The sequence below is a fragment of the Acanthochromis polyacanthus genome, chromosome 7, assembly GCF_021347895.1.
Source record: "Acanthochromis polyacanthus isolate Apoly-LR-REF ecotype Palm Island chromosome 7, KAUST_Apoly_ChrSc, whole genome shotgun sequence".
In the NCBI taxonomy this organism is placed as follows: domain Eukaryota; kingdom Metazoa; phylum Chordata; class Actinopteri; family Pomacentridae; genus Acanthochromis; species Acanthochromis polyacanthus.
Window position 1 is genome coordinate 28619874 of NC_067119.1, and position 12079 is coordinate 28631952.

The 12079-nt window shown below is 41.7% G+C and overlaps 1 protein-coding gene across 23 annotated transcripts in view; it reads right to left on the reverse strand.

Moving 5' to 3' along the window:
* The window catches only part of rimbp2b (RIMS binding protein 2b), a 101905-nt gene extending 90588 nt beyond the window's left edge, over positions 1–11317 (reverse strand). For 4 of the 23 annotated variants that reach the window (XR_007942871.1, XM_051950342.1, XM_051950345.1 and 1 more), the window contains exons 1-2: positions 11245–11311; positions 11023–11154 (exon numbers count right to left, since the gene is read on the reverse strand). Coding sequence is in view for 21 of the 23 variants with exons in the window: in XM_051950342.1 (XP_051806302.1) it covers positions 11023–11154; positions 11245–11310 (198 nt within the window). In the remaining 2 variants the exon portion in view is untranslated. Of the gene's footprint in view, positions 1–6784; positions 6804–11022; positions 11155–11244 lie in introns of those variants that run through there. The other 19 variants (XM_051950341.1, XM_051950338.1, XM_051950347.1 and 16 more) reach the window with 9 other exon arrangements.
* Positions 11318–12079: the final 762 nt, after the last annotated feature.

Sequence of the window (12079 nt, forward strand, 5' to 3'; positions counted from 1 at the left end):
TCAACACAGTTTTGCTTTTTAAAGAAAACCTGAGCACAGTGTGGACAAAGTAGACACAGTAAGCAAAAACCTATAAGCAGAACGAGAGAGACAGAGATAGGGACTGAGATTGAACCCGTGGAGATAAGCTTTTTTATTACAAAGCAAATCCTGACAAATAATCGTCACTGTCTGTGGATTTTGGCAAGATCCACATAATCATCCCCAACCCCCGCCCTCAGGCCTGTTCATCTACAGGCCTCCACCTCGCTGAGCTGACCACAAACACAGACTTACTGGCAGCTCAGAGCAGAACACACACACACAAAAACAAAATTATGTTTTCTTTGCTTTGGGTTTTGTTAGCCAAGGTTGGCTAGTGCTACCTAAAATCCTCTTGGTAGATGAGAAAGATGCTTTTCTGGGAATTCTGCTTCTCTTGTAATTAACTGCTCTGTCAGGGTTTTTGTTTTAGATTAGCTTGTTCTCCTTTATCATATCTTGTACTTTTCACATTCATCTGATTTTAAGATACCCTCTGTTAAAGAATTATTCAAAACTTACCCCCCCCCCAATAAAAAAGCATTTGCCCCCCTGAACCTAATAACTGGTTGGTCCTTTGGCAGCACCAACTGCAGTTAAATGTTTGCAATGGCTTGTGATCAGTCTTTTACATCTCCATGGAGGAATTCTAACCCACTCTTCTCTGCAAACAGTTTCAATTCAGCCACATTAGATGGTTTTTGAGCATAAACTGCCCTTTTAAGGTTTTGCAACAGCATCTCAATTGAATTTAAGGTTAGATTTGACTCCAAAACCTTAATTTTGTTCTTTCTGAGCCACTCAGAGGTGGACTTGCTTGTGTGTTTTGGGTCATTGTCTTGCTGTAGAACCCATTTGTGTTGAGCTTTAGGTCATGAACTGAGGGTGGACATTCTCCAGGATTTAGTGATGTTTAGGTTTAACAAGCCTGGCAGTAATCATATGTGAATGTGAATGGTCAAATTGATCCCAACTGCCAAATGATTTTGGTAATTTGGTAGACTGGTAGCTGCAAACAGGGTAAGGCGGGGCTGGACAGCATTTTTCCTTCAATAAATTAAACCATCATTTAAAACCTGCATTTTGTGATTTCTTGGGTTGTTTGTGTGTTATATCATAATTAGTTTGATGATCTGACACATTTAAGCATGAGAAATAGGCCAAAAGAGAAAAAATTTTGAGGGGTAGCCAATACTTTTTCACAGCACTGTGTCCTCAGTGCAGCTAATTCAGCTAAACATTCTGCATTTTACTGTGCAGCTTATTCTACAATATTCACCTTCCTGGTATGAATGAACTGTGTATTTTATATTATCATTGTTCAGTGTACACCCAGTCATTTCTGAGAGTATTCAGATCCCTTCTGCTTTTGCACATCTGCATAGTTCATGATGACACAATGGAACGTGTTTTGGAATTTCTTCTGAGAGCCAACTACTCTCTCATCCACAACTGCATGTTTTACCGCCTAGCGTCAGGCAGTATCTGACTCTCTTGCTGGTTTTAACAGTAGTATTTTATTCTAGTTTTACCACCCACTTCACATTTCCACATAGCTATCGGAACTTTAGGTGGCAGCACCTTAGCTGCCTTTGAACTACAACATCAGTCAGTTTCCAGTGAAATTCAGCACATACTAATAAGTAAATGCATAGACGTATACATTTTTTACTATGGTTTGCTCATCACTGTAGAGCTACTATATCAAAATCACTGCTATCTCAGGTACTTGTCAGACAATGTTCAGGCATGCATGGTAGAAATTTACCTCATTTAAAATTTATAAATATCATGAATAAGTCTGTCTCCCCTCTCCCAACCCCACACTCCTCTCCCTCCAAATATCTTGTTTCTCACATTCCAATATTGTAATAGATTATATAGAGATTTTGATTCAGTAATAACAGGAAAATACATTGATTTCTGCCAAAAAAAAACACATTTCTCTGAATGAAAGGAATAACCTTTGAAAGACTTGAAGAAGAAGATTCTTTGATCTGCTGAGTTGAAAATGTAACTATAAGAGTAGAACTCAAACTAAGGTCTACCAACCAGATGCTCGTTGCTACATTAATACCATTGCAAGCCTGAAACACGGTGGTGGCACTATCATGTTGTGGGGCTGCTTCTGAGTGACAGGGACAGGGAGATTGGTCAGGATTGAAAGGAGAAAGAATGCAGTCAAATACAAAGAGGTCCTTAGAGAAAACCTGCTCCTCTGTACAGTGACTTGAGAGTTGGGCAGCAGTTCACCTTTCAGTACTACAATGACTCAACGCAATCAGCCAAGACAATGCTGGATTGGCCTCAGGACAAGTCTGCCTGTCCTTGAGTGGCCCAATGAAAGCCCAGACTTAAACCATAGAACATCTGTGGAGGGAGATGCAGATGGGAGTTCACAGACGCTTCCCATCCAATCTGATGAAGCCTGAAGGGATCTGCCAGGAAGAATGGGATAAACTGCCTAAATTTAGGTGTGCTTATAGAGACTTACCCAAGCAGAGTCCAAGCTGTAATGGCTTGGATTCAACTGAGATTTCAGTTTTTGATTTGTATTATATTTTCAAAAATGGAGAAAACCATCTTTTCACTTTGTTGTGGTGAATGTGTTATGAAATGTAAACTGATGGGGAAAAATATTTTATTTTATAAATTAAATGTACAACACTAACATGTGCAAACAGTACTGTAGTATAGCTATGGATTCAGTCTCTCTCAGCCTTACTCTATTCCATTTATTGGAGTATATATAATTAGGTCTTTCATTGTTTTGCAATTCATGCGAAGTAGCTGCTGTAACACTACAACACCGCTGCTGTAGGATTAACAAAGAATTCTATCTATTAATTCCTTCGAAGACAATCAATATCCATAACAATGTTACACTCATGGAATTAATGCTTTAGTATAGGTTGTAGTACCATGGCAGGGCCTTCAGTCTTGCCTGTGAAATGAGTATTCTGACCTGCCTGCATACTGAAGCAAAGCAAACAGCACCACAAGAACATCCAACCATTAACTGTAGGATCTGATCTTATACCGTTTACACCAAAGCAGCGTTGTCCATTTCACTGAGTGGACAAGCCTGATCAACTCCAGGAACAATCAATTATGAATGCAGTCAGATTCCTGAGGTGATTACAGGCTACTCTGCTCTGACCTCAAGCCATGTCAGCAGTCAGTTCCCACCACAGCAGTCAGTCAAACTGCTGACATGACGACAGCTGGCACAACATAATTACTTACATTACATTTGTGCCGCAGGAGTTACGTTGGAACATGTGCTGTATGCAAACACACGCATGCATATATGTAATGGTACAGACTGCAACACAGGTGTAAGGACATTCAAGTGTATACGCATGTTTAGACAAGAACATATACATGAACATGTGAGTCCTGAGACTTATAAAACACAAAACATCTGTATTCTATAAATCTTCAATCACGTGAAAAAACCCTCAGGAGACACATGGCTGCTTTGTCATGCATGACACTGTCCAACAATCCGAGCAAGTGATGTGGTCACTGACGATGATAATGCACTCTCACTCTGCTGTCACAGTGTCTCCTGGAGCCATCTTTACAGAGATTTCCCAGTGAAGATGGTGTTATGTAACAGCGGCCGTGGACCCTGCTGTTCATATCACTAATGCCTCACACTATGGTAGGGTCACGTGCCTTATCCAGGCCACATCCAGGCGCCAGCAGCAGCAGTGTTCCAGCTGTTACTACAGCCTAGCTTTAGTCACTCAAGACCATGCTGTAGCATGCTCCACTCACACTGCCACATCCTCTGCTGAGCAGCCATGTTCAGCGCATCATTTCTCTCTAACACCACCGCTGGAGACAATTCTTCACAGTAATAAGACTGTTCAGCTTGCCCACTAAACGATGTACACATTACACATAAAGTGTAGCAAGATTTCAACTGGGCCACCCAAACACACACCTCATGTTAATGTAAAGAAACCTTCAAATATTCTCTTGAAACGTTGCCTATTGTGTCAGCACTCGCAGGTATTGATTTGTATTTCATTATCAGTGTACCAAACACAAAAACGTTTAAGATCACACAGAAATGATTTCTCCTCTAAAAACCTCTGCACTGTCAAGAGAACTGCCAAGTTTAATTTTCAAATTTTAATCTGCTCTGACTAGCGATGTTACATTAATAGATCAAAAATATACTTATATGCAAAAAGAGAGTGACTGAACAGAGAATTATCACGAAGCTCTACAGTCCTTTCACCTCTCATGACCATTTTAGCAGCTTTCAGCTCATTGTTTTGGTTGTACAGCGCACAACTCGAGTCACTCTTAGACTTTACACAGCCTCATTTCTGAATTAATACAACAGGCTTTGAACAACAAAGAACTCAGATAAATCCATCGTACACCACCCAGCAAAACAGCCAACAAAGTTTGTGTTTAGCTTGGTATGACGGTGAAGCATCAGCAGTCAAAGAGGCACATATTTCCTTCAAGAGTAACACACAGAGTAAAAAGACTAGTAAATACTGGAAACATGTTCTTGTTGCACCCAAAAACATCTGTAAAGCAAGATTAATGTTCTGCTGATTACATATTTAGCCAGATTTTTATTGGTGTATTTTTATGGTCTATAGTTTATTAGGACCCCCCTATTTTTGACCTTGTTAACATGTCTATATGGTGTTTTTATATGGCTGTCAGCACTATGGCTGAGCATTTCTACCTTGAAGTCACAGCATACTGCTGACAGTCTAAAAAAAATGGATTCAGACCGTCGGGCTTTCACACGTAGCAAATCTCAGAAACCAATCCTGTCAGTTTGTACCGTTATTCTAATTCAGCATTGCTTCAGTTTGAACATGTGTGGTTGAATTACTGCAGCATTACAACTTTCTGTAGTGTAGAATAAAGTAGTTTTACAGTGATTGAGCAGAGTCATTGGTGAGCTGGTGGGCTTGAGTGGGAAGGGGTGACTGAAGGAAGTTTATAGACCTGCACACAGAGGAAGCAATGGTGTAGAGTGATATCTAGGCCATTTTAAGGCAGGAATGGCCTTTTTCATGTAAAAAATAATAATAATTAAATGCGTAACTTTGATACACTAGGGTGGTTATATGAATGACTGGAGAAGGACTTTACTTGATATTTATAAAAAGAAATACTTAACGGTTTTGAATTTAAGAAACAGATGTTAGCCATTATATCAATATCAGATCTATAAAATCTAATGCACTTAGTTCTATGCTTTATAGGCAAATAAAAGATGATGGATATATGGTGTTAAGTGACAAGATGTTTTTCATAATGAAAATCCAGCATACTCTTCTGAGACAAAAAAACTAAATGTCTGAACTCCCTGTGCAGCAAACCCCTCCCTCTTAGTGTGAGTGCAAATATTATTAGACCTAGGGCTGGATTTAATAAATGTTCAACAGCACTCTTCCTCCCTCCTTGAACCCCCCTCACCACCACCAACACCACGCTCCCACCTCCACTCTTGCAATCAGCTCACTGGAGAGCACACAAATTTAGGTTAGAAATATGAATACTTGTCTCCCGTGCATAGTGAAGATAAAAGTCACTTGCTTGCAGCTCAGGGATAACCGGTGAAATGATGAATGGCCGTGCCTGCTTGTCAAGGTGGGCAGGAGGAGCCACGGCATGAATGGGAGTTTGGCGTCAGAGTGCTCTCTCATATCCGAGGCGTGAGCCGAGAGTGACAGTCCTAATTACGGAAGCTCTTCAAATGAGTGACCTTGGGAGGCAGCAAAAACAGCCTCACCTGTGCGTACACACAAACACACACATAGACACACAGACAACATATTCTACCACAGTTCAGCCTTAACTGTCTGTTCCCACTGTCACTATGTGCTCTCAGGACTGCCACCTATAGGATCTTGTGTCACTGCAAATTGAGCACTGAAGCCACTGGCACAATATTCACAAACAGTTACATCGATTACATGTCTGCTAATGTCCCCAAACAGCACTCAGTGTCAAATCATAACACACACACACACATAAACACACAAGGCTCCCTTTCCGTTTGTGTAAATAAACCAGCTGTTTTCCTGACAGCCTGGTATTGGTAATAGGCGACTGGTATGTCACACTGATGGATAATCTGTACAAATGTGTTCATCTTTTCCCAATTAGCATTCACATCTCCAGTTAATTGACACAACTTTAGTAACCGTAGAAACCATCTCAACTTAAAACTGAGGAATCTCCTCTGCATGTAGATTCTACAGGAAACATCTTCTGACAGGCATGGCAGCGATTACCAGAACCAACATCCATCCCAAAAATCATGTTATATCACACGCAGACAATACACACACTGTTCGCGATTAGAACTGGAATATTCTTCATTGCAGCTTGTTTTCCATCAGGTGAAGAGAATGAAACAACATAAAAACATGACAATGGATCCTGACTGCATGCAAATGATGTCTAATGTCCTCTGGCTCCTCTCTGTGCTGTCAAACCTGCACTCCTGTGCAGAGCAGCTCAAAACAGCCAGATCCATCCCTTAAGAAACGCATACAAGGGTAGCGGGCTGTGAGTGTGTAATGGGCAGCATTTCAATTATCTTTGCCGCTAAGAGTCGAAGACACTGAGACATGTTTTGCTCATCCTTATCCGACCACCAGCATCAGCAGCAGCAGCATCAGCAGCACAGGCAACCTGCAGCAGAGTCAGAACAACAATCCCCGGCTCAGAAAAACATACACGGCTTGACAGCAGACAGTAGATGGTACACTACCTTAGCAGGAAGGACCGATGAAATGGCAGGTGTTTCCTACTGTATTGGAAGGATAGAAAAGCAGCCAGCAGCCAGCAGCAGCAGGAGCAGGACGATGGCTATGGCAGCTATGTAGCATAAAATGGTTCATCAATGCTCGGCAGAAAGAGGCACAGCCAGGCAGCGCAAGGAGAGAGAGAGGAGAGAGGAGAGAGAGAGGCGGCCAGCGAGCATCATTCAACTCACACTACCGTGGCTGTGCAGCAGAGCACACACAGCAACACGCCCCCTTCCTCTCTCTCTCGCTCTCTCTCACTTTCTCTCTCTCTCTCTCACACACACACAGACACTCGCTTAGTCACACAGACACGAGCACGCAAGGGTGCAGAGGCAGTGCAGTGCGCAGCAGCAGCACCGAGCAGCACTCCCTCTCCAGGATGCCTTTCATCCTCTTTAATCAGAATTGGTCATTCTCTGTCTTATTCTCAGCAGTCACAGACGATCCTGTCAATAAACGCTCCCAGCAGGAACGTGCTCCACGGCACTGCCTGCTCACCTAACCACCACTGATGAGCAGCCATGATTGAAGCTGGCAAGGTCATGTGAGGTTCTCCGCCGTCCGCCTTGGTCCATGCTTCCAGATTTGTTGCAGTAACTCTCAGCTATTTTTTTTTCTTTCTTTTCTTTTTTTTTTTTTTTTTGCAAGCTGACACAGGGACTCTGCCTTGCCTCGTCATGGGTCATTATGCCACACAGCCTCCCCCAGAGGCTCAGCTTGACAAACCCTCACTCACTGAACAGTGGGCCAGACCAATCAGCTATCACAAACAGCAGCAACACCATTACTGTCCAATCACGGATCAGGAAATCAAGTGCAGAAGGGTATTAAAGGGGATTATTTGGGCCATCCTGGGTTTTTTCACTATAAGGAGATATGAAGGAGAGCAGCACAGCGGTGTGCGGTGTGGCTGCCCCCTGTGGCTGACAACGGAGCTGCAGCCCGTTGTGGGAAAGAGGAGAGAGAGAGGAGCAGCAGGGCCCAAAACAGATATGCTCTCCTCAGCGTGGATGCCTAGCAACCACAGCAGCTCTTTACCTCTGTTTAGAGCCGTCCCTCCCCCCCCCTCCTCCAGCGGGACACTCTCTGCAATCCCAATTGAGAGCTTATATTGCACAGCAGCTGTTAAAGACTCAAGGCACCACGGCATCACACACGATTGATGTCAACTGTTCCCGCCCATGTCCTCTACCTGCTGTGTAAACACTAAATGGGGAGGTGCTGCGCTCAGACAATGAGCAGGAAGCACACCTGATGTTTTCACTGTCACATACACTGCTATGGGCAACTTCACTGTAAATCTCCTCCAGGGCAATTTGTAAAAGAGCTAAAATCATAGCATTAAAAGTACGCCTGCGAGCATTCCACTTCTTTAATCTTTTTGACATAGAAACTGTGTTCATGAAGGTGATTTTATCCTGCTATTCATCACTGCAAGTCTAATAAATGCCTTTCAAATGTCAGATTTGAAGTGTCACCATGAAAAAGGATAATGCAGTCCTTTATTTCTAGTCCTATTGTACTTTTTCTCCCATCACATCATAGCCACCCAAGTGGAATACTGTACTTTCAAATTTAAGTACGGAATACAAAAGAGTGACAAAGCACTTTAATAAAATCATGAAGTGCTAAAGACTAGCTGCAAATGAAGTCTGAGCTTTGATCAGGGCATTTTGTCTACACTGGGGCAGACCTGTGCAGGGTGCATCAAAGCTGCTGGTCCTGTGGTAGTTTATTTTATTCTATGAATAATGATTCAGTGGACGCTTGCCAACCTTAGAATGTTAAAGGGAACCAAACCTGTGCGGACAGCTGTCAAAGGATGTCAGAATGCAGCGCAGCAGCTCCGGGCCTGCCTTTACCGAGCTGACGGAGACACGTTTGGAGGTGTGAACAACTGTTTTGACATTCCCTTTTGTGAAGGGTTCTGCATATTAATAAAAAACTGTGTGCGGTGCAACAACACGGAGAGCTAAGCCTGTAGAAGTAGCAAATGTTTCAGGCGTAAATAAATGTATATTTGATGAGGATAGAGGTCGGATTACTTCAAAGGGTTACAGAACAGTGACACGACTTCAGTCACATTGATTCACATGGTTTCTTCAACATCGGGTCCTGCCCTGCCTCCTGCTGTTTGCTTGCAGAGTGAACCACTCTGATGTCGTCTGTAACACCCTCCACTGTATCAAAGCACTATGTGAAGATTTTCAAAACAACCTCTGACAAAATGATGCATTTCTCAGAGCACAGGCTGCATGTGGGGCCACACTCTCGCTAGTTTCTATACAAGTATCTGATAGAGCTCCTCATCCCCCTCTCTTATTATCCCTATAAGCAAATGACTGCACCTGCAGTGATCATTTAATCAAGCTGGCAGTTCAATTTTCAGAACAATCGTAATATAACCCACTGTGCAGATGTGCCAACAGTGTGTGTGGCACAACATAATTAGAGTCAGATTGTAGAATTCCACTCGAGTCCTCGAGCTATGATAATAGTTTGTTAGTTTCCATTAAATATCTACTCTGAACAAGGTGCAGAAAACACAGAAACCACTACAGCAAACCAATTTAACAATTATTAGCTGAATTTGACTATACAGAAAGAGCATTACAGATATCCTTACTGACTACACTGTGACCAGCCAAAGTGACAGGTAGAGATATTTGAAATTCACTATAAATGGTCAAAGTAACAGCTGCAGATATGTCAAACATCATGATGACAAGCAGAAACTGTTGTGCCTGACGTTGCTCAGTTGAGGCTTCCCATTGGATATTGGTCAAGAAAGCATCTGAGCACTGTTAGGAGAAGCAATGGCGACTGCTGTGCATGAGGACAAGATTGCTAGAAAATTCCATGAAATACGAAGATGTTTTCAGCACGGTAATAAGAGTTGTGGTCAAAATTTACAGGGAGTCAAAACCAAACACTGATCTCCTATTCTTGAATAATGGTAGCTGAAAATGTAGGGTTTCAGCCCAGTTAGATTACATAATATGTTTGACAAGCAAGCCACCCCCGCCTCTGCCTCCCAGTTGCTGTAGCTTCTGACGTAACCTCAGACAACTACAATGTCATTTTGCCTTGTCAAAACTTGAATTCAGCACGTCTGTAGTTACATTTTGAATAGGCAGAATTCCAGTTTGAGATGTCTGTATCAATATGACTAGTCATGTTTCCAGTTTTAAAAAAAAATCTAGATCATTCTGACAAGTTTGAGCTTAATTTTAGATATCTAAAAAGGATTTAAATCGAGAGCAATTAAAGACAGCTTGAAAAAAATGAAGACTAGTCAGATTCGGCAGTTAAACTGTAGATATCTGTGATGAGAAAGAATGCCGAAAGTGACATTATTTGTCCTTGAAGAATGTCACTGTGGATTCATGAAACATTCACTCTGACTTGGAAGAACATACATTGAGATGTATACAATACATATCCAGTCCAGCTGTTAAATGTTAACAGTCAACAGTCACCCCCGCAGCAGTTTCACCCATTCCCACATCCCCCAAAGTCCTCCACACACAATACAAAAACACATACCTCCCTGTAAAGACAGTTAATGTGTTCATGGACATAGTCATGAGCTGCGTAGGTTATTTATCAACACAGCTATATTTTGCACATCTGAAAAATAACGCTTGTGGCGCACTAAATCCCTGACATGAATATTCTTTCATTCTGCTCCAAGTACTGTGCTTAGAAAGTTAAACCTGACAAAATTACTAAATAGGTAGGCAGGCTTTCAACAAATATTAAAATGCATGTTTCGGTGTGGAAATCTACAATTACACGCTACTGCGGAGCATGTAGCAAACCTGCCCGAAAGCAATTAATTTGAGGAGATTGTGTATTTTATGCTTTATTTTCTAAAATGCATATTACATAATGGCATGTTGGGTAATCTCTGTAAACAAGCAAATGCCACTTAAAATAAACACAGCGTTACAGTATCTTGCTTGTTTAGTAGCTAAACCGTCTACGTAAGAGATGGAAATGCTATCTCCCGGTGCCACATATGGTTGCATTTGTTAATGATGAGCCTTGGTGACAGTACAGAGCCTTGGCGGAGGAGTGCAGACTGAGGTCAGATTATGGCCGCAGGCATCAACAAGTGCTGATCCTACCAGTGTCCAGACGCAGTTATTCATCGAAAGCTCAGCAAACAACACAAATGCAAACAGCACACCACACTCACCTTATCTGTGCTCCTCATCCGGCTGCTCTTCTTTGCGGTGGCTAACCTTTGTCTCTGGCTCCACACTGCTTCCCTCTGAGACTGTCTCAGGAGCTTCTCCACCTTGCAAGTCTTCTGACAGCCCATTGTCCCCTGGCACACACAAACACACAAGTTAAGCCGCACACCAGCCGCATTACATCTGAGCGATCCATTTGCTGTTTGTTACAAGCAATAACCTACCATGACAGAAGAGTTTGCATGTTTCCCCAAACGCCTGTCATGGTCAGCAGCGCTGGATGATGTCATAACTCCAGCATGGTGAGATTATAAATATCTGTATTCAGCAGAGTTACATAATAATGGATGTTGGATTATTGTCAGTACACACAGACAGAAAGGACAGCACAGCTGCCACAGGAAATTCATAAAACTACATTTTAGTAATTAAAAAACAGTAAAGAGCTGCATGGAAGAAATTTACTGTTACATTTATTTCCTCTGGAAGCATTTGATTTTGTTATGAAGGTTATTATATCACATGTATATATATATATATATATATATATATATATATATATATATATATATATATATATAAGTAATAGAATAGAATAGAATAGAATAGAATAGAATATCCTTTATTAGTCCCATAAGGGGAAATTTGCAACGTCACATCAGCAAAGTGATAGTAAGAAAAGAAAGAAAACACAACTACAAATTAAAGAGGTGAGGTAAACACACTATGTATACACAATATAAGAAAGAAAAACAGAAGAGCAAAAGAATACTAAAACAGATTGTTCTTACTCTGCCCCCTCAACCTGGAACTCGACAGCAGAGTCTGAAGCTGTCCAACTGGATTCCCCTGGTGGGCTTCAAACGTCTCTTAAATAGAATGGAAATATCAGTTTTTAGGACTTGTTCTTAATAATAATAATAATAATAAACTTTATTCCAGACTCAGGTTCATACACAAAGCACACAGACAGTACATTAAATAAACAACACAAACCAGTTAAATAACATATAAGCATCTATTCCAGTGCTTCCAGAAGCGTGACATATATTTTGCGTC